Source organism: Rhinichthys klamathensis, unplaced genomic scaffold (assembly GCF_029890125.1).
Source record: "Rhinichthys klamathensis goyatoka isolate OS25496 unplaced genomic scaffold, OSU_Roscu_1.1 h1tg000784l_1, whole genome shotgun sequence".
Classification (NCBI taxonomy): Eukaryota; Metazoa; Chordata; class Actinopteri; order Cypriniformes; family Leuciscidae; genus Rhinichthys; species Rhinichthys klamathensis.
Genome location: NW_026607181.1, coordinates 15,008 through 41,737, shown reverse-complemented (window position 1 = coordinate 41,737; position 26,730 = coordinate 15,008). Strand labels below are relative to the sequence as shown.

The 26,730-nt window shown below is 38.4% G+C and overlaps 2 protein-coding genes across 2 annotated transcripts in view; both read left to right on the top strand.

Annotated features, from left to right (window-relative positions):
- ago1 (argonaute RISC component 1) overlaps positions 1 to 2,460 on the top strand; it is a 31,877-nt gene extending 29,417 nt beyond the window's left edge. Inside the window, exons 16-17 of the mRNA XM_056243298.1 lie at positions 67 to 266; positions 1,885 to 2,460. Coding sequence (XP_056099273.1) covers positions 67 to 266; positions 1,885 to 1,993 — 309 coding nt within the window. The 3' untranslated portion in view covers positions 1,994 to 2,460. The remainder of the gene's footprint in view (positions 1 to 66; positions 267 to 1,884) is intronic.
- A 3,270-nt stretch (positions 2,461 to 5,730) lies between these two features.
- The window catches only part of LOC130077886 (protein argonaute-3), a 35,358-nt gene continuing 14,358 nt past the window's right edge, over positions 5,731 to 26,730 (top strand). Inside the window, exons 1-3 of the mRNA XM_056243299.1 lie at positions 5,731 to 6,495; positions 26,151 to 26,322; positions 26,400 to 26,520. Of these exons, the coding sequence (XP_056099274.1) occupies positions 6,477 to 6,495; positions 26,151 to 26,322; positions 26,400 to 26,520 (312 nt within the window). The 5' untranslated portion in view covers positions 5,731 to 6,476. The remainder of the gene's footprint in view (positions 6,496 to 26,150; positions 26,323 to 26,399; positions 26,521 to 26,730) is intronic.

The following is a 26,730-nucleotide window of genomic DNA, read 5'->3' as shown; positions in this document are numbered from 1 at the left end:
TTGGTGCAAACATTCGTGGCTGTGTGCTTGTGAATGTGGTTTGATCTCCTGTTGTCCCGGTCCCAGGGCACCAGCCGGCCCTCACACTACTACGTCCTGTGGGACGACAACCGCTTCACGGCCGACGAGCTGCAGATCCTCACGTACCAGCTGTGCCACACGTATGTGCGCTGTACCCGCTCCGTGTCCATCCCAGCGCCTGCGTACTACGCCCGGCTCGTGGCTTTCCGGGCACGCTACCATCTGGTGGATAAGGAGCATGACAGGTGCTGCATTATTAAACTGCATTATATACCATGGTCTGGGTGAATACTCGATTCTGATTGGCTGCAGGGTGTCCAGTAAAAAGTGATAGAGGACCCCTAGCAAAGGAGTTCTGGTGAAACTGACTGTTTACCGTTCGAAATTAATAAATAACATCAGATGTGAGTAACCATCGCAACAGGCAGTCAAAGTATCCGTTTACAATTTATTGTATCAAAACAAACTTATAGCCTACTAATACAACAATGAGCGACTTCGTTATTTCTTTTAACCTTTTTGGAAAATTTGACGTTAACTTTCTGGCTCGTAAGTTAGCTAAACTGAAGGGTTTTACGAGCTGAGCGGACTATAAATATCTCCGGTTGCTAAATAAACCGCCAGGCGTAACCAGGGAAACCAAGTTATTGTTTGTAAAAACTTTAGATTTCGATTGTAAAACTAATTAAAATATAAACGAATGTTTTAAAAATGTGTTATTTGGCAAGTGATCATGGTATAAGCGGGTTAATGCCCTTCGAGGTGTCCGTTGTCCGGTATTAATGGACTTCGGTGGAGGAAGTGGACAATGGACACCTCGTCAGGCATTACATACCCTTACTTAGAAATGCATTTAATTTGGGTGGAGCCTCAAAAGTGACGCATGCGGTGATGCATGTGTTCATAATTTCTTTGTATGACAGGCTGGCCAGAAATGATGTTGGAATGAAAATGGTGTTTCATTGCGTTAACAATGCAATATGCTTAGAAAATCTTTAATAATATTCTATTAAGGGGTGAAGATGTCAATTTTCCTATTGACAAATATTGGAAAAAATAGTCTATTTTTTATGTTTCATCACAAACTTTCAGTATTAAATGAATAATTGTTTATAATCAACATTTCTCTCACTTTACATGCCGTTATGCATTTATTTTATTTATTGAGCTCTTTACAATGCATTCTGTGATTGCCTTTTCTAAAAAGGATACATGCTTTACAAAAAAATATATATTTTTTTTGGAATAGCCTTTGATTCTAGAACTGGCCTACATGTCTTAAAGTTTATTTATTTATATACACAATAGTAATTAAAAGCTCTTTACATAAAAGGGAATTAAATGATAATTATGCATAAGAAATAAAAAATAAATAAATACAAGTAAACAAATAATCATTTAAATAATTAAAAATGTATTAATAACAAATAATAAGAGAAGAATGCATTAATAAGATAATATGGTTAATACATAAGATAAAACAGTTTTTTTTAAATATTTCTTTATCTTGTCTCCTTTGCAATGTTTTCCAGCAAATTGTTACAATTTAAAATAACTGGTTTCTATGTGAATATATTTTAAAATGTAATTTATTCCTGTGATCAAAGCTGGATTTTCAGCATCATTACTCCAGTCTTCAGTGTCACGTGATCCTTCAGAAATCACTCTAATATGATGATTTGATGCTCAACAAACATTCCTGATTATTATCATCAATGTTGAACAGTTGTTTTTTCAGGACTCTTTGATGAAACATTCGTCTGAGATCGAGATCTTTTGGAACATTATAAAGGCCTTTACTGTTTCTAATTTTGTCTCATTCTCAGTCGTTAAACCTTCCTCTCTCTCTTCTCTCGTCTGTAGCGGAGAGGGAAGCCACGTCTCCGGGCAGAGCAACGGCCGGGATCCCCAAGCGCTGGCCAAAGCTGTGCAGATTCACCACGACACCCTGAGGACCATGTACTTTGCCTAAGCCAAGCTTCTCTGCCACACCTCATCAGGCCGGAGGGCTTCGGACTGACACACACTCCTCGAGCCAGTTCACCTGGTGCTACCAGTGCGGTGAAGCCCACAGAACTGAACACGGAGTCTCACTCTTTGCGTTTTGTTGAGTCTGGCTGAACTATGCTCTTTTTTTATTTTATTTAATTGTGTATACTACCTTCGCACTCCCACATGTACGTATGTATGCAATACGGAGGGAAGGAACGCAGACGAACCTGTCGTTTTGTACGTCACCACGAAGCTGCCTCTTAACCTGTCCGTCTGGGCGATGCCAGAGTTCAAATGCCCGAAGTGGAGGAATTGTTGTTACTTCCATTGGCATTATTTTTATTGTTGTGAGATTTTCTTTTAAAATGTTTATTTTTGTGAAAGACATGGTACATTAGCACTTAGTTTTAGTTGTAAAGCACCGTGAGCCCAGCGTTTACGTGTTGTCAGTGATCAACTGTAGCAGACGCAGGTGTCTCTCCAGCGGTCGCAGCGGTGTCCGCTTATCGGATTTAGACTCGCCTCAGTAGTTAAAGAGTGGCCGAATTAGCGTACCGATAGACGGACCACTGAGTGCATTCCCTGCACATGCACTCTCACATCAGCATAACACCCAAACCAGCATTATGCACCAGCCAAACATGATGCCAACCGTTCAAAAGAGCCCTCGTCTCTACTTGATTCCTCTATGCTCTTCTGGAAGGGTTTGATTTCACCCTGTTTTTTTTTTCTTCTCTCACTTTTCCAGTGCACATAAATCTTCTTGAACTTACAGGAATAGTTCACCCAACAATGACAATTTCTTTCATCATTTACTCACCCTCGTGTCATTGCAAACCCTGGATTATTTCCTTTCTTCCATGAAACACAATATGTGCTCTTTTTAATACAACACTAGTACACACTATAAAAAGCACCATTCAAGTATCATAAAACGAGTCTGCATGACTTGCGTGCTATAGTCCAAGTGTTCTGAAGTCATATTTTAGCTATGCGTAAGGAAAAAAAAACAGGATTGAAATTATTATTCACTGTTTTTCAACTTTTGTTCCTGCGCTTCATGTGGCCATTTAAAACGTGACTGCAAGTGAGATTTGAGAGCTAATAATTAATTATTTTGTCTGGTTCTCACATAAATCGACCATGTGAATTCAGAAGACTTGGAATACAGTACACAAATCGTATGGATATGTATGTGTGGTGTGTGTGTGTGTGTGTGTATTTCTGTGAGTATGTGTATATATATAGAAGTGGATCAAAACCTTTCATCAAAGTTATACATGAATTTTGAACAATACCCGGTCTTGTCTTAGGACAACTTTGATTAACTTTTTTAATCCACTTAAAATGTTGACTACTGTGTATGTGTGTTTTTATATATATATATACAGTATACACACACACACACACACATCCCCACAGACTAACCCTGTTATAATGTAAATAATGAGGGTTTGGTATGACGCGTTTGTGTACATGTTTATTGTTGGGTGAACTTTTCCTTTAAAACGTTTCTTCCACTGACCTCTGTAAACGAAGCAATACAAGGTCACCGAGATCAGTCCGATAGAAAGACACACGGCACGTTTGAGATGCTTGAAGAGAATGAGATGTGTTTGTCTCCACCAAGAAATCGAACAATGCAGGAATACCTGTTTGTATATAGTGACCCACTGCTCTCGTGAAGGCTGTTGTGTCACATGACCACACACTCCCACCCGCCATAGTCGGTAACACTGCCACAATCCCTACCCAGCAAGCACATTGAACTCATGCACACACAACAACACACTTGCCAGTATCATTGCACATTTACCCTCGCCTGATGCCCGTTGGTGCACTGAGCATGCAGGAAAACGCAGGTTAGGGGAACATTATGCCATGCAATCATGTCATATGGTGGATGTTTGAAATGCATGTTTAAACTGAGTTTGTGTTGTAACCGGAGCCTCTTAGTAATCATGTTAAGACTGTGCCCGTACTAACATTTGATGCCATACTTTCTCACCTGTTGTGAAGGGAATAGTTCGGCCTAAGATGAAAATTCAGTCATTACTCACACTTATGTCATTCCAAATTTGGACACTGGCATCATTTTTCATAGCTCCGTACAAGAACAGATCATAGGGTGAATAAATAATGACCGAATTTTCATATTTTTGGTGAACTGTCTCTTTAAGGAAACCTAAAAAGTGGCATAGAATCTCCACAAGGCGGCATTGTTGGAAGACGCCTCAAAGCACCTAAAATTGTGTTGAAATTCAAAGTGATTTTTAGATGTTTTTATTTTTAACTCATGTTTATGAAATGTACACAAAGACATGCCTTTATATATTAGGTTTTACCAACCCAACGAGGTGATTTTTATTGATCCCCCACTGTATAATGTTGATCTGGTCTGTCTTAGACTGAATATTCTGATGCAGTACTTGACTCTCAAAAGCCACAGGCACCTTGTGGGAGGTGTGTAACGGCGTAATTGGAGAGTGGACTTCACCCGACCTCAATGTCTAAGCAATATTAAGCCACTGATAAAGAACAGTCCGTATCATAGCACTTCCCAATAGATTCAGTGAATGGAGACATAAGCAAGTCATTTTGGCTCTGTATGTAATAGTGAGAAGACTTTGTTCGGGATGATTATTTTTTAAAGAAAATAAAAGTTGTTTTTTATTAAACACTGTGATGAGTCCTGTTTCAGATGTGAGGTGTTCTGGGGATTGAATTATATTATATTTCCAAGAAAAACCTAAATATTCAGTGAGGAAAAAAAAAAAGTTTTTACATTTTGATAAATGATGACAGTGACAAAGTTTTTCTTAAGAATAACATGAATCGGTTATTCATGCTCAAAAAGACCAGGAACGTGAATGTGGTCGAATTTGATTTCATGATGTTGACTTTAATAATTGTTGTTTTCATGCATCCTTTTCCAACCAGAACTGAGTACAATCAATCAATCTGGTTTATTAAATGCATCAACACCCTAATTCTTGTTATCAGTATTAATTTAAGTTATTGCATTGACTCGAATGCTAAAATCACTTGTATCACCTATTCTGGTTAATTCAATGAGTTAACATCATAATTCATGTTATCAGTATTTTAATTCAAGAAAATTCATAGTAAAATTAGTCAGTGAATGGATGTATGGATAGATTTTGCCAAAATTAATATGGCCTAATAAGTTGTTAGATGGATAGATAGATAGATAGATAGATAGATAGATAGATAGATAGATAGATAGATAGATAGATAGATAGATAGATAGATAGATAGATAGATCGATAGATAGATAGATAGATAGATAGATAGATAGATAGATAGATAGATAGATGGATGGATGGATGGATGGATGGATGGATGGATGGATGGATGGATGGATGGATGGATGGATGGATGGATGGATGGATGGATAGATAGATAGATAGATAGATAAAAAGATAGATGGATAGTCAGATAGATAGATAGATAGATAGATAGATAGATAGATAGATAGATAGATAGATAGATAGATAGATAGATAGATAGATAGATAGATAGATAGATAGATTTTAACAAGATGAATGAGGCCTAATCAGTTGTTCGCACAAGCTTATGATGATGATGATGGTCACTCGAAGGCTGCCTCAAACCCCGCCCCTTCCCTCGCGGACTTGCGCTTCCCCTCGCAGCCAATCAGCGCGCGGCTCTCGCGCCAGGTCCGTGCGTCGCGCTCGCGGACCATCAGACGCTCCATATTTAGCCGTAGCGAGTCTCGCGGAGACTGTCAAGAGAAACCCTGAGAGAGAGTTCAACTCTCAACTTATTTAATGTCACCACTGGCGTAAAACGAAAGGAATATACGCTTTTGGAAGGCCGCTAGCTTCGACCGTGGAAGCCAGTGATGATCGGGGACTTTAAGTTAAGAGAAGACGGCGTTTGACGGGATTTTTTCTCCTCTCAGATGGGAATGTAGCTTAGCTGGTTAGCCTGGCCACTAGCAGTAGCAGGCTAGCGCTGTCGAAGAGAGGAGGCGACATAAGTGGACTTTTACTCGCTATAACGTCATAACACCTCAACAAACCGCCTCAGTCTTTCCAAAGACGCGTTTCTGAAGGCGTCGCGGTTACAGAAACAGCGATTCGGGACTGTATTTGAGCAGGCTGAGGGGAACTTTTCGTTTTAGCAGTCTAGCTAGCTGGCCGTAACGTCAATCTGTCAACCGAACCTGAAATCCCGAACAGATTTTTCGAGCCTGGTAACGTTACTGGGGCACCGAACCTCCCTCCTCTCTCTCGGCCTCCGTTGATATAACATACGGGCTTCTGGCTCTGGGGAAGGTGGATTAGGAGCTCGAAACGCGGGAGGAGACGCTCGCATTGGGTTAACGGAACCGGTTCGGGGGGCCGTCGGGATCCAAGAAGAGTTTCTGAAGTTCGTCTACTGCGAGCCGGGGACGGAACCGGACAGAGACCTCATGAATGGAAATCGGAACTACAGGTGTGTATGATGTGGGGTCTTTTGCGCACATCTGCATGTTTTAAACGTCATGACGATGGCTTGAAGGGAACTTTGATTAGTTAACCTTGTGTGTGTGTGTGTGTGTGTGTGTGTGCTGAGCATCGTTATGGTTGAGCAGGTGTCTGTACTGTTTTGACAGTTCTTGTGATAGTATGACCTTATTCATTGAATATTAAACCAAGTGACGTCTACAAGAAAGTGATTATTTTAAGAAGATGTGTTGTTCATGAAATTACCTTTGAATGGTCTATTAACAAATAAATCTTCAAAAAAGGGGCTTTTCAAAAGATCTTTACAAAACTGATGTAATGCATATTTTTGAGTCATGAGCAATGTGTTAAAACAAGTTTTAGTTTTTAAATAACATTTCAAAGGGTTTATAGTAATTATTTTTCACTGTTTCTATGTCAGGTGGTACAACCAAATAGTTGTATGTATATATATACTGTAGTTAGGGGTGGGCGATATGAGCAAAAATTCATATCACGATATTTTTCACTGTCCGGACGATATCGATATTATATCGCGATATGAGAAAAAGAAAATTGGAATCACATTTTAGTACACCTTAGTTAAATTACAGGCAAAATATGTATTTTAACACTAGATAACTAGAAAAAGGTGAGGCATTTCATTGGACATAGACCTGAAATGTGTTTTTTTATTATGCCATTTTTTTTCTCAAAAAGTGCAAACGTGCAACATGAGGTAGGCCTGAATGCACTTGTTATGTCTTTCCACTTTTTGCTCGTCTTGTCATAATGAGAACCGGCAGCGAATGAAGACTTTATTGATTTCAGAGTGAGAGCCTATCTGTTGTTATAGTTTTGCTTTTTTAAATTAGTTTTTATTTTAATATCGTTTTCAATTTTGCTTTAAATTTCAGTTTAGTTTTAGCTAGTTTCATTAATGGTTTTGTTAGTTTTTATTTTGCAAACACATTTCTATATAGTTTTTTTCTTTATTTAGTTTCAGCTTTAGTAATAATAGTTTAGCTTTAGCAGAGCAAGCAGAACACTTCCAGTGTAGACCAAAGCGAGACGTTTAATTTAAGTTTAATGTTTGCACAGATTACAGTTAACTCTTGTGCAGACATCTTAATAATAAAAATAAAATAATGGGTTGAGATTGAACAAAGCACTAAATAAATAGAACTTAAAAGTATACAAGTACTCATACAAAATAATTCATTAGTGTAAGGAGACAGAATAAAGGCCTACAGTTTGTACAGTATAAAACCCATTACGTCTATGGAGAGTCCCCACAAAGATAGTGGACCAGTGTGTGTATGCGCGCGCTTATGTGTGTGTCGTGTCCTGTTATTCATAGCCTAACGTTACATTGCGGGGAAATGTCTCCACGTGGATAATATTATTAGCAGTAAATGTTTTGTAAAAACAAAGATAATAATAGCAGCTTTCAGCCTTTCAACCTTCATGAAAACATGACATCTCAAACATACAGTAGCCTGGAACTTTAAAGTTTTTTTGTGCTTGACGAACTTGTTTTGGTGTTGCACCCGCGTCTCGCAAATGAAACGGCATTCTAAAAATGCTGCGCTCAAGTTAAAAGTCAAACTTGCGTTTTATTACCTTGTTATTTCCCATTCCACCGCAAAATATGCATCCTTTATGAACAGTCGCTTAGCACTAGCGATGTGTTCTACGTTACGGTCCTTCATTGAACGCGTCACAGGACAGCGGTTAATCGCCTCAGCAACTTCACGCGTATGAAGCGCCAAATCAGCCACTTCCTTAAACAGCGTATTCGATTCTGTATCGTCATTAGTGTTAACAGTTGTAAAGAGTACCAAATTGAACAAAACAATATAACTGCAAAATTTGAATTTATGAATACGGTATCCTCGGTATCGCAAAATCCATATCATGGCACAACATAATACCGGTATTCACGTTCATACCGGTATAGCGCCCACCCCTAACTGTAGTTGTACCACCTGACATGGGAAGTGTACCAACCTACCCATACTTGAAATGAGCAGTTTTGACCAGTATTTGAGAGAGATCTACAAACCTCTTGACTCCGCCACATTGAAGGATCAGTTGAGCTCCTCTGGATGATGCATCATCATCATCATCATCATGTTTACTGTTGCCTTGGTCATTTATAATAAAAGAGCTATGTTTGCAGTTGTGCCACCCTCACATTTGAGAATTATACAAATTGCTGTACAACTATTTTTTTTTCATTATTATCTCAACAGATTTTAAACTACTGATATTTATAAAATTTGTTTAGGTTTCAAACCTAAAATGATGACATAGTATTTTTTATTATTATTAATAATACACCGTTTAATTTGGAGGGTTTAGGATAACAGAACATGAAATAATGTGTTATTTAAATGTACTAAAAATGAATTCAAACTAAATAGGTTTTATAGAATAAAGTGATATATGTCACGAATTATCAAATTATTTTAAAAGCAAATAATGCACTTGGACACAAAAATATGCACGCCATGTCATTGACCCGAATATGTTTGACTGGTGATTGACAGTTACTTGACTTCATGGTTGAAACATTCATAAATTGGTCTGAACTAATCATTTGGTAATTTGCTGTGAATTTGAATGATTTTGACACAAAAAATTAAAATTAATTTATCTAAATATTTAGAGGCTCTTAAACCAAGGATAAGACTGAATGGTTTGACTAGTGTTTTTACTTTTAACTTAACACAAGAAACTAATTATGTACTTTTTATTAAATAGCCATTATTTCTCAAATAAATGATAAATAAGTACTGTTTAACTAGATGGCCAGTTAGAGAAAGAGAAAATTAATTTGAAAAATTACTTTGCGACCAATTGAATTGTAAAGCAACTTTGCACAATTATAATATCATGACTCATAACAACAATGCTACTACTTCTATTAGGAGTAATTATCTTATGAATTTTTATCAGCATTGCTTTTTGTACTATTATATTAGTTATATAAGCCTAGTTTTTGTTTTAATTCGTATGAGCTAATGAACATTTAGCCATAATTGCATCAAAAAGCTATAAAAAATCATTTTAATTTAATAATGTTGTCAGACACTTAATACTATTGGTCATAAAAAGTCAGTATGGGTCAATATCTTCTTTTAAGTGTTATAAAAAGATGTCCCACTTATCGAGTTTTTGTTAGGAGGACTCAAGATTGTACTCAAGAGTACATCACATCTTGTTGTAGTGTGGTTTAGATCAGAGCAATTATCTCATTGTGCCTCATCGTGGTGGGCATTTTAAAGGCTGACTATGAGAGTATGAGTCATTTTGTGATGTGAAGAAGCTCTGCTCAGACATGATGCAACAAGCTGTAAGAGGGTTAGAGTCGGGTCAGGTGAGTGACCTCTCGTAGCCTCACTGACCACAAGGTCAGAAGTTCATTACTGGCAGAGCCAGCAACATTATGATTTCCCTTTTTAGCACGTATTCCTGTTTGCTTGTGGCTTGTAACTGAGTTATGGTCTGGCAAAGCGTCATAGACAAATCATTTCCAGAGGGGCGTCACCAACGGGCGTCGCGGATAGACCTAAACCCAATCAGAGCGATGAAGGAGATGACGGATGCAGAGCGGCGGAGAAACATCTCCGAGTGTTGTTCTCTGCTCGGTTTTTAACTAAAAGGAAACGTTCAAACCGCTTAAAACAGACGCGATAGCTGATTCGAACGAGTGATGTTCGACGGCGGCATCCATCTTTGTAATGTAGGCTACAAAATCTGCTTCAAAATCCCAGCGCTGTCGTCATCGTGTAAAGCCCGCCCCAACGTTTCTGATTAGTGCCACAAATTCGACGGATTGGAAATGGGCTTGAATGAGCTCTTTGCCAGACTAACTTTCAGAGCAAATCTAAATTTGCCGGAAGTTGTCTTGGTTTTCCCAGGTTAGTCGAAGAGTAATTAGCTAGTGAATGAATGGATTTACTTATTGTAGAGTTAACGCAAGTCATCACAAGCTGTGTAATTTTTAAAGCAGAGGTCTTAACAAATGTCAGTAGACCGGGAAGATTTTAAAATGAGCTGTTCATTCATAAATATGGAAGATCGCTGTGGAAATACAAACCGGAAGACAAAAGACAACGAGCGCAGCGCTGAAAAGGTCTATACTGATGGTGCGAAATCATGCTTTTTCAAGATAGTGAAAAAAATAGTGGTTTTTGCAACATAATTGGCAGCCTAAAAAAATGCATGCTTGTGTCCCTGTGAGCCTGTGCATCGTTGCTGGTGGGAACTAAGTGTCCAGTGACCGTGAAGAGACCTAACCTGTGCGGTTTTATCGGGTTTGATGCTTAATAGGGCATGGCTCGAGGTGTTTAATTATACCAGATGTTTCCTGTTGCCAGCGTGCAAAGGGCCGCTGCCGAGGGGAAGCCCCGCTTGCGTCTCATTTCGAGGTAATGCTACAGGTGGGTGGGTACAGGACAAAATGATGTCGTCTTCCCGCACAGGATGCATAAACCATTTTTTCGAACCGTTTGAGAACATAATGTCACGATTGCTTCAGCGCTTAAGGATTAAAGTCTCTGGCTTTTCCCAGTGGTTTGCAGTTTGTGCGGTTGTGCCACAGAGCGCTGTTTTGAGTTTTGATTGTCGCTGTTTGTTTGATGGCAGTGCCAAAGCAGGGGAAGAGTTACGTCCTTTGCTCTTCATCTCATTCTGAGAGTTTTTAACAATAGCCCCTTTCTCTCCTCCAATCACTATAAGCGGATGACATACTATGGGTGGTTTCTATGGTGAGTGCAGTTTGACTTGCACTGGTATTGTGGATGAGGGTGGGACACAGACTGGTTGATTACTCCAAAAAAAACTCTAAAGGTTTTTTTGGGTGGTGATAAAATAGTCTGGGAGCCGCCGGTGCTGTCTGTCACTGTCAATATCTATTCGCTTTTACATGACTTAAAAAGGGTGATTTTCAACCATAATTTCACTGTCTTTGTTCACTGAATCTTTTAAGATTTAGTCAGCATTGAATCAAAGACTGAACCCTTTTAAGGCAATTTTGTGTAGGATTTATTTTAAAACAATTTTCTCTCTGAAATGGCTAGTAAATTTCACAAGTAGCACTTTGAATTCAACATGACATTTCGGAGTAGACTCACTGAAATAGTTTTTTTTTTTTTTTTTTTTAAACCTACTTTAATAATTTTGATTTGTTTACCACATCAAAATTGTAGCTAATTTTATTGTGGATAATGCCGGTTATGTAAAACACAGTTTTCTAGTTAACAATAATCAAAGAAAGCATATTTTAAATGTTCCTCTAAATGAACATTTAGCTAGTTATCATTTCTTAAAAGTAACTTAATATTCAAACAGGCTTTTTTAAACTTTTTTTATTATTAATAATAATAAAAAAAAAATATTCTGTATATATTACTCTGAATTTATTATTTTACTCATTCTATGCAATATTATGAGCTGTTTTACTTTGGAAGTAATTGATTTTATTGTTATTGTTTGAAGAAGCATAAATAGGACAATAAATACATTTTGGTTATTAATTTGTTATTGCTCTGTTTATGCTTTTTGTTATCTCTGAATATTGGTTATGAAGCCATTAAAAATGATCAGTACATCTCATTTTTAGGAAACGCAATAGCCAAATAAAAAGCACTTAAAATCATTGAATATGGAGGATATTGGTTGATGTAATATTGGCCAGCCCTGTTCACCACGTGCACTGCAGTCACTATGACCCATCACAGCTCAAGAATGTGATCCCTTTCATTTTCAGTACTGAGACACAGCAACGCATTGTGTTCCCCATCACGGGTGAATATGCTGCTTAAAAGTGTGTAAGCCATAAATTGTCTAAGTAAAAAGTAGGGCTGGGCGGTATGACGGTATATATCATTACCGCGGTAGAAAATGTTAACCGTAACAGATTTTTTTGTTCCGTGTATACCGCGACATGCAAATAAGTGGGCGTGGTTAACTCGCGTGCAATGTGCGTGAGACTGAAACACAGCGAATTGCAAAAAGAAACATGGAGAAAGCAGATCAAGAGGATCCACAAAGGAATTACATTTTCTAAAGGGTTGTTGTTGTTAACGTGATATTTTCGGGGGGAAAGGCGCAGCAGTTCACTAGAGCAGTGCAGCACCCAGGCTACAGATTAGTGCACGCTCGCAACGGGGAAAGCTGGACAACAACAGTTCATATATCAATATCGTAACGAATAGAAATAACCTTAAATAATGTATAGTTATCTGCATCTTTCCGTCTCTTATGTATAGTTTTTAAACACGCAAACAGTTTGGCGCCCGTGGTAATGAACATCCTGCTTGTTAAAGTGAATGTATAATCCTGTAGCCTATCTGAGGCAAAATTACTAAATATGCATCGCGATTTATATATTTCTAACTCCAAACAATTGGCCACCGAACCAGCAGATAAAATCTTCCTTTGATTCGATACGTGATAGTTATTACAACTTGACACTCAAATTAACCGATCGCATTTTACTGATGCAGAAGACGCGCGCGTGCACACGCACTGAGGGAGCGCGGTGTTCACCGGGCTATGGTCAAATAATGACGCAGTTACATGTGTGTATAATTTAAACTAGGCTACTTTGTCAACACTAACAGTAGCTGCTGTTCGGTTTTCAAACTGCTGCTCTCCTTAGTCACTTCTGAACTTCTATTGATTAAAGCGCAGGGTGACGGGTTGCCAGATATCACAAAAAGAGCAAAACAAGCCCCTTAAAAACGCAGTGTAGCCTATAAGCAGACATGGCAAAAATGTACCGGGGAACACATTTAAACATAACTAGTATTACTATCCTACAAAATTAAAAGGAAATAACTCATTTATCATGAATAGAATAGTTCAATATAAAATATTCAGATATTATAAACTGATTGATGAAGTAAAGCATAAAATGATTGAAAAATTATTCAGAAACACTTTATTTAAAGTTTAATTGCACGTATGAGTTGTATTTAATATCAATCAGTTGGGGGCAGTTCATCTAAAAGTTGATGAGTGTGTTTTGTTTATATCTAGCTATCTAAATAGTTTACCAAAGAAATAATTTACCAAATAAGAGAAACAGAAAACAATGTGAAGTACTTTTCATTTCTAAAGTATTTGGGTTTATTTATTATACAAAGCCCTTTTTGTCGATTTTTCGAGAATAACTACATATATAAATACCTATATCGTGAAATATATCGTTACCGTGAAATAAAATTAGTCATACCGTGAAATAGAATTTAGGTCATACCGCCCACCCCTAGTAAAAAGGGTGGACAGGAGGAGGTTTTGGGACCCTCTGGAGTGGGTTGTCGGCCTGGGGAATGTTTTCATGGTAGTTGCGTATGGGGGCTTAGCAATCTCTCTGTGTACATGGGGCCCTCTTTGGCTTCTAGGCCCTTTTTTTCTTTGAAGGTTAGTTGGCGGAAGGCAAAGGGGATCTGTGGAGGGAATTTAAACTATGAGAGGTAGACGTGGGGGAAAGACCTCCGAGTCCCACTCTAAACTATGACTTTTCAGATGTCTTCAAATTGCAACTTTTCTGCTTCTGTGCTCGTAACAAATTAGCCTGTTAACTACACAGCTCCTTTCACCTAGGCTAGCTGTGGTGGAGTCTCAACCCAGAATGGATCTTATTCATCAGCCGCACTTGGTGTGGTCAGGGTTCAGGCTGTTTTCCTCTGCCATGTGGGCCTACCTTGGCAAAAGCCGGCCAACCTCGGTCCCTGCAGAACCCGGACCCCCTGTTCTGCCAACCTTCATATACTTGAGCTTAAAGTACCCTACTAGATGTTGTTGACTTATGAGTCTGTTTTTGTGTGTGAGCCAAATCAATTGTAAAGCAGTCGGTTACTGAGTTCATTTGACTTGCTTGCTGAACTGCTAAACTAGCTGTTACTGTGTTATATTACTTAAGGCTTGTGAGGCTTAAAGGGGTCATATAATGCCATTTTTGTACAAGCTAATATGATTCTTTAGGGTCTAAATTAAAAGTTTGTAATATACTTTAATTAAAAATTCTCATTAGTATTGTAAGAAAACACTTATTTTACCTGGTCAAAAACAGCTCTGTTTTCAGCACGCCGTTTCAGTGCATATGACTTTAAATGATCATGAGCTTTGCTGACTCCGCCCCTCTGTTCTATGCGTACACCAGAGCTCTGGCGTACACCATTTGTAACTCAATAACCATAACGCGTTGTTCAGTATAAACGTGGGATTATGAATTATATTGAGAACGTCATACATAGAAAACATGCCGTAATGTACCCTGAGTGTAAACCTTAGACGCATTCATTGTGAAGCGTGCAGCTAGCGATTTGCAAAGATTAATATATTAATATAAAGTTTAATAAAACGTTACACTCACTTCCGTTCTTCTGGAGATTCAGCAGGAACACGAATATCTGGTAGCAGCTACCGATCCATTTTTCATGAGCAGCAGCTTAGCAAATCCAGCTTTATACTGATCCTCGTCTATAAAGCAGTCTGGTGAGAAATGATTCGCGCAAACATGAAAGCATTGACGTTGCTCGTGGGGAATATTCCCTTCGAAAACAAACTCAGCCACTGCGTCTTCAGCGGTTCGGATTTAGGAACATTAAAATGACTGTGTTCGTTATTACACCCAAGAACAGAACACCACAATCGCTTAGACGCCATTCTGCTCATAGACAGTGCTCCAGCATATCAACAATGACCGCGCCGGTCCGCGCAGACTATGATTGACAGCTCTCTCATGGAGCTGATCTCACCCGCGAGGGCGGGTCTGTGTTGAGACGCTCCTGTCAATCAACAATCGTGGGAGGGGCTTCCGAGCGTGTGACGTCACACGGTCGAACGGCTCGATTTGAGGCAGGGGAAAACATATAAGGAGATTAAAACAAAACCACTGGATGGATTTTTATCATTATATGATGGTTGTGTACAGACACTGCCAACACACATTTCAGTACAATCAACTTGTAAAAGTGCATGTACCATTATATGACCCCTTTAAATCAGTTTAGTAAGTCTCTATGAAATCCGTTTCCAAAATTCTTTTTTCTCAATTGTGTATTATTGATTTAATAAATTGTATTAATCAAAACATTTGCCTAATCAGTTGAATTCTTTATACTATATTCTTCATCCTTTAAACTCCTATATAAATTAATTATTAAATTCTTGTGTTGTCTGCGTTCATGCGTTTATCGTTAAAAATGGTGGTAGTCAAATTAATTCATCACTTTACCAATTTAATCAAACATTGCATAGGCTACTTTTGATTTATTAATCCGAAGTTTGACAAATTCTGTGATATTACACAGCCGTGCAGTTCAGACCGACCGTGCAAAAAAAACCTGGCAAAATGTTCTGACCATGTCCTAATCTCTGGATTACTGTATCTTTCAAAGGATACATCTTTACCCTAGCAAGTGTTGAGAGCTGTTTGGTGACAGTAACTCGACTGGACACACGCAAAGACATACACGCTTCCCATCGTGTTCTGTCACTCGGTGCGTCTGAACCCGGTGCCGTGACTGACGCCATTGTGTCCTGCCGCTGAGCACTCGGCCTTTTCCCACAACCCAAGCCTCTGTGGATTAGGGCCACAACAGCTGTATTGTGTGTGTGTGTGTGTTTCTGTAGTTTGTTAAAGAGGTAGAGCGCTCAGTCAGAATACAGTAGTGCATTTATCGGTGGACATCTGGAAACTGACCAGGTTGGCTAGTCAGTAGTTAGTGTAATTAGTAGTGAATTTCTCCGGGCAACCTTTGCTCAGCCTGTATTTTTTTTTTTTTTAAACCAAAGCAAAACAGTTCAGATTTCTCATGATTAGGGTTAGTGTTATTTTAGGATTATTTATGTACTATTTTAGTATTTATGAATTATTTTAATTAGTTGCTATATTTTAAAAGAATCCGTTTTAGTTATTTAATTATGTGCTTTTGTTGTTTTTATTTGAAAATATATATATGCGTAGCTTTCATATATTTTTAATACTTAATCTTATGTTTTTTAGTTTGATGACGGATTTATTTCAATCCCACAAAATATTTTTTATATTATTATTTTTCATTTTGTTGTGACAATTTTGCTTTGGTAAATGCTTGAAACTTCTTTATTAAGGGTGCATTTGAGGCTTGATAGCCATATAACCAAATATTGACAAATAACCAATATTTTAACACCGTGATCAGCTAATATTAATCCGAATTCTGTTATTTTTAATGAGCATTTAATCAAAAAGATTGAGCATTTAAGTAAAAAGATTCACTAATGGTATCATTGAGTTATGCTGGAAACACTGTCAGATTATTATAGAACGGTGCTCTGTCTGAATTGATCAAAGAATGCGTGTTTAAGAATTGGATTAATAGGATAATATTGTTTTTTTTACATAATATGATTTTATTTTAAGGTTTTTTTTTTGCTAAAATGTAGCCTTGAGCTCACAGCTGATTCGTCTGGTTATTGGACGTTGAGATGACGTGCCTCAACCAATGCTAACGCAGCACGACGCCGGCCACTTCTACTATAGACACAGTGTTACTTTGCAAACAGCCAGTCGCTGTTGCTCACAGTTTTCTCCTCCGTGTGAATGAGCTCTTGCATTAATGATTCAGAGAACCGCCTTCACGGAGCAGCTCAGCTGAATGATGAATTGCTCTTAATCACTCTTACTCTCTCCTTTTAGGAGTATTAATATTTTTCTGTCATTGCTTGTTTGATCGTTGTCCTCCTAAAATGACAGGCTGTATCTGATGCTGTATCGCTGTAAATGTCTGTCTCCATGGTCACCACATGGTCACTTCTTGCCCGCTTTAGTCCCTGTTTATGGGTCACCTGAGGACAGCGATGGTTTTGCCAGTAAGGAGCAGAGATTGGAGTAATCTAATGGCTCCGTGGCAGCTTTCTCCTCTCTCATTAGGATGTTGTGGGCTTCTGTATCGTTACATTGAGTGTTTTTGGCCAGGCAAACAAGAGGCATCAAGCCTTTGGATTTATACCATGCCAAAAGCAGGCTGTCTCTGCCCAAATTTTACAGGCATTTGGATGACAGGATGTTGAAATTACAGAGTAATTTCCGACAAACTCATGTTTTTTAGAGCTTAATGACCTGACACGACAGTGATCGGCAAATATTTAGGTTTAGCTGATTTTTTTGTTATTGGATATGCAAAAACAGTATCAAGTTTTCAAGTAAACATACAGAAATCAAATTAAATACAAATGTAATAGAGGCTGCGCGATTAATCGAGATCTCGGTTCAAACACCCACGCAATCTCATTCCTTAATGACAATGATTCACCTGTGTCTATTAAAACTTTGACAAAAAATCATACCATAACATTCAAATCTGTGTTCATGTTGCCGCTGAGCCAGAGAGAGCAGATGTCTTGAATAGCTATGAAACGGCTTCACAAACAGTCTCGGCATCATTATTTCTGTTTCAAATATTCATATTATCACAGAAGAACTGGGAAAAAGTTTATAGTTTGGATATAAACACTGATGACCACGGTAGCGAATGCAATTAAAATAGAGTAAATCACCTTTAGAAATTAACATGGTGCTTCAAATAGCGATTTAATCGATTACATTGTTACACTGAATTGGCATTGAATCACTCATTCAAGATTTGTTCAAAAAAAGCGGATTCATCCAGTAATGAAACAAGAGAAGTGATTCAATACTATTTTTTTTTAATGTGCCGCAATTCATTCAGAGTAATTAGGCCTAAACATTTTAAATAGACTGCAGCAAATAATATTTAGTCAGAATCTCTAGTAAATTACATGTTATGATGTTTAGTTGTCGGTTTTGAATCATTGGAGAATTGTGATCTCCGCTTACAAACAAAAAAAATCATGATTCTCAATTTATTCAGAATCGTGAAGCTCTAAGATGCAGCAACAACTTCACATTTTTTACATTTTAAAGTTAAATGCATCAATCTTTCAGAGCAAAATGAAGAGCTCCAACCCCTTTTCAGTGACCAAATTCAACAGAGTAAAGCATCATCAACTAGTATATGGACTTGTTACATCCATTGTGCACAAAAGCTTATTTGAGTGACGATTTCTAATGCCAGGCCTATTCTGATCTCTACACATTTCATTCTTGCTTTCTCTCCCTCCTTTATCTGAGTGGCCTTGGCGCTTGACTATGTTTCCCTTACAAACGGAGATGACGCTGTAGCTCGTGAGTGAGAGAGAGTGGTGCACGTATGCTCGTGAGTGGGCGGCGGTGGGAAAATAAGCTCAGCCCTGAGACCAGAGTCGAGGAAGTGTGGCGCACTGACTCATTGGTAGAGTACAGTGCGTGTGTGGTTGCATGTGCGGAGGATGAAAAGCATCGTCCTCTGCCCTCGCTGCCTCCTCTTCCACCCACTCCGAGCGTGGCTCAGACATTTCCCAAGATCCCCGTCACTCCCTCATGCCTGGGTCTGAATCCAGATGTCCGGTAGAGCGTGTGTATAGACATCCACGAGTCTGTGTTCGGCGTAGAATCAAATGGTTATCAGTCTAATGGAGGCAGAGGGTGATTTCCATGACAAAGACACAATGGTCTGGAGTTTCAGACCCCCCTGTTGGTCTGGCTGCGTGTGAAAGGCTGGGGTCTCTCCGAGTGGCCTGTGTCTGCTGGAAGAGGCCCACCAGGTGAAAAAGGGGAACTGACAGAACACTGCCTCGCTTCTGAACGTGTTTTTCCTATTTATGTGCAGTTGAATCAGTAACCAACCAGATCTGAGATGAAACGCATTTAATTCAAAGCTAAAAAAGTATTTGTTAGAAAATAAGGGCCCTTTCACACCTACCTTGTTTGGTCCGGACTTTCTGACTTTTCAGTTTGGTCCGAATCAAAATTACAGGTGTGAAACCTCCCCCGGACCACACAGATGAAATTTGGTCCGACGAAAAGAGCTAGTCTCGGTCCGGATCAAACTGAACAAAGGTTTGGTTCGTTTCTAGTGTGAAAGCATTTCTGTATGGTTCGGACTTTCAGACCTTTTACAGGAAGTTCTGGTGGTTCCCGCATAGCCGAAAAAACAGACGGTGGCAGGAAAAATGAGCCGTGTAGCACACGGGGAGAGGAGGAGACGAGGTTTTTAATTGAAGTATGGTCTGATGACAAGTCAACTTGCAGTCTTCTCCTCCTTTCCTGCCAGCGACGATAAAATGTTCGCACGACGAGGATGTTCATTTGGCTAATTTGAACTAGCCTTGTGTATAGTTGGTAATTATGCCATAAAAATAACAATATAGTTGCAACGATATGCGTTAGGGGTGTAACGGTACATGTATTCGTATTGAACCGTTTCGGTTCGAGGCTTCCGGTTCGGTACGCATACAAACCGAACGATTCCTTAGACCATTTTTCCTGCCGACAAAATTGGCGCTGGCGCGATCACCACAACGTTGCGCAACATCAAATGGCAAGCGTAATGAAAGCGGAACGAAACTGCGCCACTCATTATGTGCTTCACGGATCGTTTATCAGTTCGGACCAGCAACATCTGTGCAGCGCGAGCCGATCTCGATCAAGCGACACTGTTACAACACAGCGCTAAGAGATCCAGTGAAGAAAACATTTGAATTCGCCACTGAAGTAATAACATCGCTGCGAGATCTAGTGAGAAGCATTCACATTTCTCCGTTATTAACCGTAGATCTCTATTAGATCAAACAGCGCTGACGTGGACACCAGGAGAAATATTGTGCCGTGAATGAACTAATACTTTACGTCCACAGACCAGCAACATTCACCATAACTGTAACCAGTTTGGCTGGAATAGTGAAATGCTTTCAAGTAGAGCTGGGTTTCGATTCAAATTTCAAGAATCGATTCGATTCCGATTCTCAAGATCTTGAATCGATTATCATTATTCGATTCGATCCGATCTGATCCGATTTTCGAGATTTAGATAAGTGTTTTTGTTTTTTCCAGCTGTTACCTGAATTACAGGACTGTAGTTATGCAACATATTGATACTATTAGGCTATTATAGACATTTAACTGCTTGTTTTGAACTTCATGCATGTGTATTGAATGTTAAACAAGTTCATAATGATAACAAACAAGACTGTTTATCGTGGTGATGTGTAGCCTACAGAGGCTTCGCACAGACAGTGAATGAGAGAGATCGGCAGAGCGCGTGCGGATTACCTGCGTCTGTCTTTGAAGTCATATGTATTCGTGAAAAAGGTTGCCGTGTCAAAGGAAAGCGAAATATTTGTCATATCATCCTTTTAACGTTCACGTCACGGGTATTTACCATAAATGCGCGTCAGGAGCAGCGCTGGTCAGCATTCCACAGCGCGAGGAAGCCACGGGGAAATAAAATCAGCGAGTCACGCATTGAATCAATGCCATATTGGTCTCTAATAAGTGAAGCATCAGCGTTACCCATGCGACGCATTGCTGCTCAGCTGAGCCTTGAAAAGTGGAACTCAAAGTTAAAAATAATTAACACCTTGTTTCATTACATCTCTTTTAATGAATCAGCTTTTTTGAACGTGTTCGTTGAATGAACGAATGACTCACTCAAAGCCCGTTGTTGTAACAGTGTGCGCGCTGAGTGAAAGCCTTTCAATGCGCATACAGGGATCTCCCAGTCGCGGCAAGTTAATTTTCACGGGGAAAATGTAAGCCTATTATTAAATCGATCCTCTGAGTTACGGATCGATCTTTAGAAATGAATATGAAAATCGATTCAGAATTGGTGAATTCAACACAGCCCTACTTTCAAGTACTTCACACATCTTTTTCCAGCACTTCAAAACTCAAATATTATACTCAAATGACAATTAATAGGTAATCTTCATTGCCATTTATGTGAAATTACTGAACTTAAATATACAAGCTTGATAAAAATGATCATTCTAGAAGAAAATTTCAAATGGCTTTTGCATCTGAACTCTTCATATATTTAAATGTTATTTTTAATGTGATGACCAAAACTCATCCTTCAAAGATGACACCCATTTATAAACCTGAAAGTTTCAAGATGTAGGAAAACTCACACTTATTTAAAAAATATATTTTTTCTTTTAACAAATAGGAAATTTCTCTGGCATTTCTTACTTTTTGCTGTATCGAAAACGTACCGAACCGTGACTTTAAAACCGAGGTACGTACCGAACCGTGATTTTTGTGTACCGTTACACCCCTAATATGCGTCTGTTCATTCATGTTGTCAAAGTTACCCGCCGAATTGACGACACGCTGACGTCAGACGCACGTCCATTTACAAACCAATCAATGTCAAGATGCAGCCCACACAGATGATGGCGACAGGACGCACGTATGTCACGTAAAGTTCTTTAGTGTGCTCACATAATTGCAGTGTGAAACCAAACCAAAACTTTCTGAAAGTATAAAATGTATCAAAACGTGAACTTTGGTTCGGACCTTGGTGCGGACTTTCAGGTGTGAAAACGCCCTAAGACTAAGGTACTTTATTATTTTTATACTCAATATAGTGCTGGGCGGTATACCGGTTCATACCGAAAACCGGTGTATATTTTTGTTATGATATAAATTTTTAATATACCGCCATACCGATGTATTTAATTACACAACGTTCGGAAGGAACGTTACGCTGCGCCGCGCGACACTGTTTCAGACGGAGCCTTTACAATGTTGCACTTCTAAGCAGCGACTGCGAGGCGAGGGTAAACAGCAGTGCTCTGGTGTTACGTTACAGGGAAGATGGATGCTGCAGAACTAGTAGAACATGACACAGAAGAACTTGTGCCAAAAAGAGGAGCCGGGTCTGTCCAACGTCGCCAAAGGCGGCAACACGAGCAATTTGCGCAAGCTAGTCTTGCTTGAATACTGTGTAATGTACCTGGTATTGAACTTGAAGCAAAAGTATTGCAAGTTGCTCTACTTTTTGTATTGGTTTTTATAAAAATAAAAATTGTGAAATTTGCAGAGTAAAAGTTCTGTATTTTGACTGCAATTGTCTTTGCATTCTGATTTCTCACTTCATTAGAATCATGATGACTGGCTCTCATTTGTAAACAACAGCAAAATTTCTAGAGCCATGCAAACCTGTATTACTACTAGTGTGGAATTATTCTACAATATTCACTAATGACAGTAAAATAGACCATCCTAAGTCAATTTACTGCAGTAATTCCTCTCTCAACCAGTAGAAAATGCTTTGAACACCTGATTATGCATAATTTTTTTTTTTTAAAAAGTCATAAACCCGAAAACCGGCATAATAAAAAAAAAAAAAAAACTTGATATAAGTTTTTGGTCAAACCGCCCAGCACTAACTCAATATCAATTTTATGTAATTGAATATAAACTATTTAGTATAGACCCCTTTTCAGTTAGTAAACATGGTGACGTTTTTGTGGGCGGAGCTTAGGTGGAGGCAGAACGATTCCCCTGTCTTAACTAGCGGCCAATGGTACTTTATTTATTTTATGAATCAGTATCAATATAAATTTTATTAATCTGTATCAATGTAAATTTTATGAATCGGTATCAATATAAATTAAGTAATTGAAATAAAAACAATTGTTCAGTATACACAGTACATTCACTATATACATGTAATTGATTACATTGCAATTGTATGATTGAAACATTTGAATTTTCAAATCAAATGTTTTTTAATTTGCTAATTAATTTATTTAGGAGATCTAAATGTAAATGCATTTTTAATGATTGATGTTTGCGTTGGGTATATCAAGACGAAATGTACACGAAGGTTGACAAGTTTGGGGTCAGTGGGATTTATGAAAATAACGCTGAATTTATTTGATACAAAATTAATTACAAATAGTGAAACAGAAAAATATTATTACAATTTTAAATAACTGTTTTCTTTGTGAATATATTGTAAAATGTATTTTTTTTCCTGTGATCAAAACTGAATTTTCAGCATCATTACTCCAGTCTTCAGTGTCACATGATCCTTCAGAAATCATTTGAATATGATGATTTGCTGATTATTATCAGTGTTGAAAACTGCTGCTTCATATTTATGTGGAAACTGATACATTTTTTCAGTATTCTTTTGATGAATAGAAAGTTCAAAAGAACAGCATTTATTTGAAATAGAGATCTGACATTATAAATGTTTTTACTGTCACTTTTAATCAATTCAATGCCTCCTTGCTCAATAAAAGTATTAATTACTTAAAAAACTTTCTGACCTCAAACTTTTGAATGGTAGAGTACATGCATATGTATAACTTCTAAGGAAAATAAAAAATGACAGAGCAACATAAAGCAAGATGAGTAATGGTTATTTTGTAGCAAACCTCTTCATGTTAGGTTTGTCGTGACTCGTGAAGGGTTTATACGTTATCGCTAAAAATCAATTTCTCCCGGAAGCCGATGTGTGCGCTTTATTACACACACCAGCTAATGATTCATTCTGACCCTCGCCAGCTTCTGTGAGTGATTGTTGTTTTTTTAAACGTGACTGTGCTCTCTTCAGCTTTGAAGACTGGCCTCTTGAGCAGCGGTTATGAGTCAAACCGGGATGAATCACTTTCAGCCTGACATTCGTTTAGCACAGGCGGATCTCAGAGGCCATTTGATGGGTAATGCCGGACTGAACCTTCGGTAAACTTCTGCAGTCTCGTTACCAGAATCTTGTTAGATGGTGCTGCAGAAACCAGACTGCTTGTGTTTTGACACACTGGGTTGTCATCTTAAAGGCGAAGCGTATAATATCTGCTAGTGGTATCAAATGGAATTGCGAAATGAATGATTTTTTTCCATTCAGGTTTACCAAGAACTCACTTTGTTTGGACAAACAGGTTGTCCTGCTCCACATTTACACCATTTGATGAACCAGAACATGTTGGACCATTTAACCAATAACTCAGTGTTACTGTACTTTTGAATTTTGTTTATAGCTATATTCATATGTTTTTATTTGCTTTTTTATTTTCAATTTGCACTTTTATTTGTGTATTGTTTTTTATTCTCATTCGTTTTAATACGTTTTAAATCAATTTGTTCTTTTTATTTCTTGCCTCTTGTGATTTATTTTTTATCATTTATTATGTGAAGTACATAAAATTATTGTTCTGTGTGAAATATGGTATATAAATAAACTTGTCTGCCTTTCATTAGCCTACTTTTCAACTGTTTGACTTTTCCCTCGCTTCACAATATATTATGTTTAAGTTGTGGAATTTTTGGAGAATATATTTAGAAATGCTTTTGGACATTGCTGACTTATCTTAGCCTTGGTCTTATCCGCCTGAACATGACAGATTACATGCATGTATCAAAATAAATTGGTAAATGGTCCCGTTATGTGATATGCATATTCAATAGTCTGCCTATAGTCTGTTTGTATCAAGGTTTTGATTTAGTATTGAGGTACTAGAGTTCAAATTCGATTCATTGGTATTCTCCTAACCCGTCTTTGCACATTGAATCTGGCAAAGGGAGAAATAACTTCTTTAAATTGATGAAATCTAATCACTGGCCATGCAGGTGAGACATGTATTTGAAACAAAAGTATGTATGGCCGGATGTGTGGGCCATGAGGAGAGTTTAATACAGCTTGACGCTACTGCACAAAAGTGACTTGTGGGTCAGAAATCCCATTTCTGAGAATGGCAGCATTTGATTCATTGAGCATCACCATCACTTCTGCTTATTGTGTTTTTTCCCCTTCCTCCACAAAGTTGCTGAACTCAGTTTTTCTTCTCACAAGCCCCACGAGTGGAAGTTGTGTGCTGATGAATCTGCTAGTGTGCCCTGGGCGTCTCACAGTCAGGGAACCATTAACTGCAATCACTGTCAAACTCCGTCATGAAGCTGGTATTAAATTTTCAGCATCTCTCTGTAGGCATCAGCCGGCTGTTGAGGGCCTTCAGACCTAGTCTCTTTCCCAATTTGTACTGAAATGGTGCCGGTGCTCAGCCCGGGGATCTGTGAAACTCAGAACCGAACGTTTCCATTCACTCGAGAGCTGAGCGATGATGTGACTGGCTTTAACTGACTGTAGTCTGTCCATAAATGAACATAATTTATCACTTACTCATTGTTTTGAGAACTTGTTTTAACATAGAATGTGATTTGGTTCAGCATCTTTTTACCATTACAAGCTAGCTTTGAAAATATATTATTGTTGTTGATATTATTGTAATAATAAAAATTGTCATTATTATTATTATTATAACCGGTATTAAAATATTTGAATTGGTATTGTTTTTACTACTTCTATTATTATAATTTACTGAAAATGTATAATAATTATTATTATTATTAAGTGAGATATTTCAAGCCTTTTATTTGTGATAATTTTGATGATTATGGCTTACAAGCTATTAAAACCTTTTCACAATATTCTAATTTTGAATTTGGGGTTTTCATAAGCTGTAAGCCGTAATCATCAATATTATAACAAATAAAGGCTTGAAATATCTCACTTTAATGAGTCTATATAATATATTAGTTTCACCTTTTAAGTTGAATTACTGAAATAAATTAACTTTTGCACGATATTTAAATTTTTCGAGCTTTACCTGTTACACAGTAGGATGGACAGGATTTGGCTTCGGACTATCTAGTTTTATTTTGCGTTGTTGTTTTGAAAGCTGTTCTTGATTGAGGACACATCCACCTCGGCTGGCCAGTTATGTTACAGTCTTATTCTGTCGTCCTCACTTCAGGAGCCGTTGGGGCCCAGTCCCTGTTCTCCGTGCCACGGAGGCCCGGCTATGGCACCATGGGGAAACCCATCAAGCTGCTGGCCAACTGCTTCCAGGTGGAGATCCCCAAGATGGACGTCTACCTGTATGAGGTCGACATCAAGCCTGAGAAGTGTCCACGCCGTGTGAACAGGTAGGTTTGAGGAATTGCTCAAAGTTTATGACTGACTCTTGTGGACGCCTTCCTGATGAGTGATGTTGTCTCTACAGGGAGGTTGTGGACTCCATGGTGCAGCACTTTAAAGTCACCATCTTTGGGGATCGAAGGCCAGTTTATGATGGGAAGAAAAGTCTCTACACCGCCAACCCACTACCTGTGGCGCCTGCTGGGGTAAAGAAACACCCGCTCTGTTCAAAAGCACAGTGAGCGACCCACTTAGGCATCATGGGTGCACTCTGTTTGGATGCATCAATTATTCAATGACATGTTTCAGTAGGAAATTTGCACATTAAGATCATCATGATATTCTAGGGCTTCACGATTAATCAAAATAAAACTGAAGTCTTGATATGGCTTGGCTTAGGGTGATTATCCATCTCT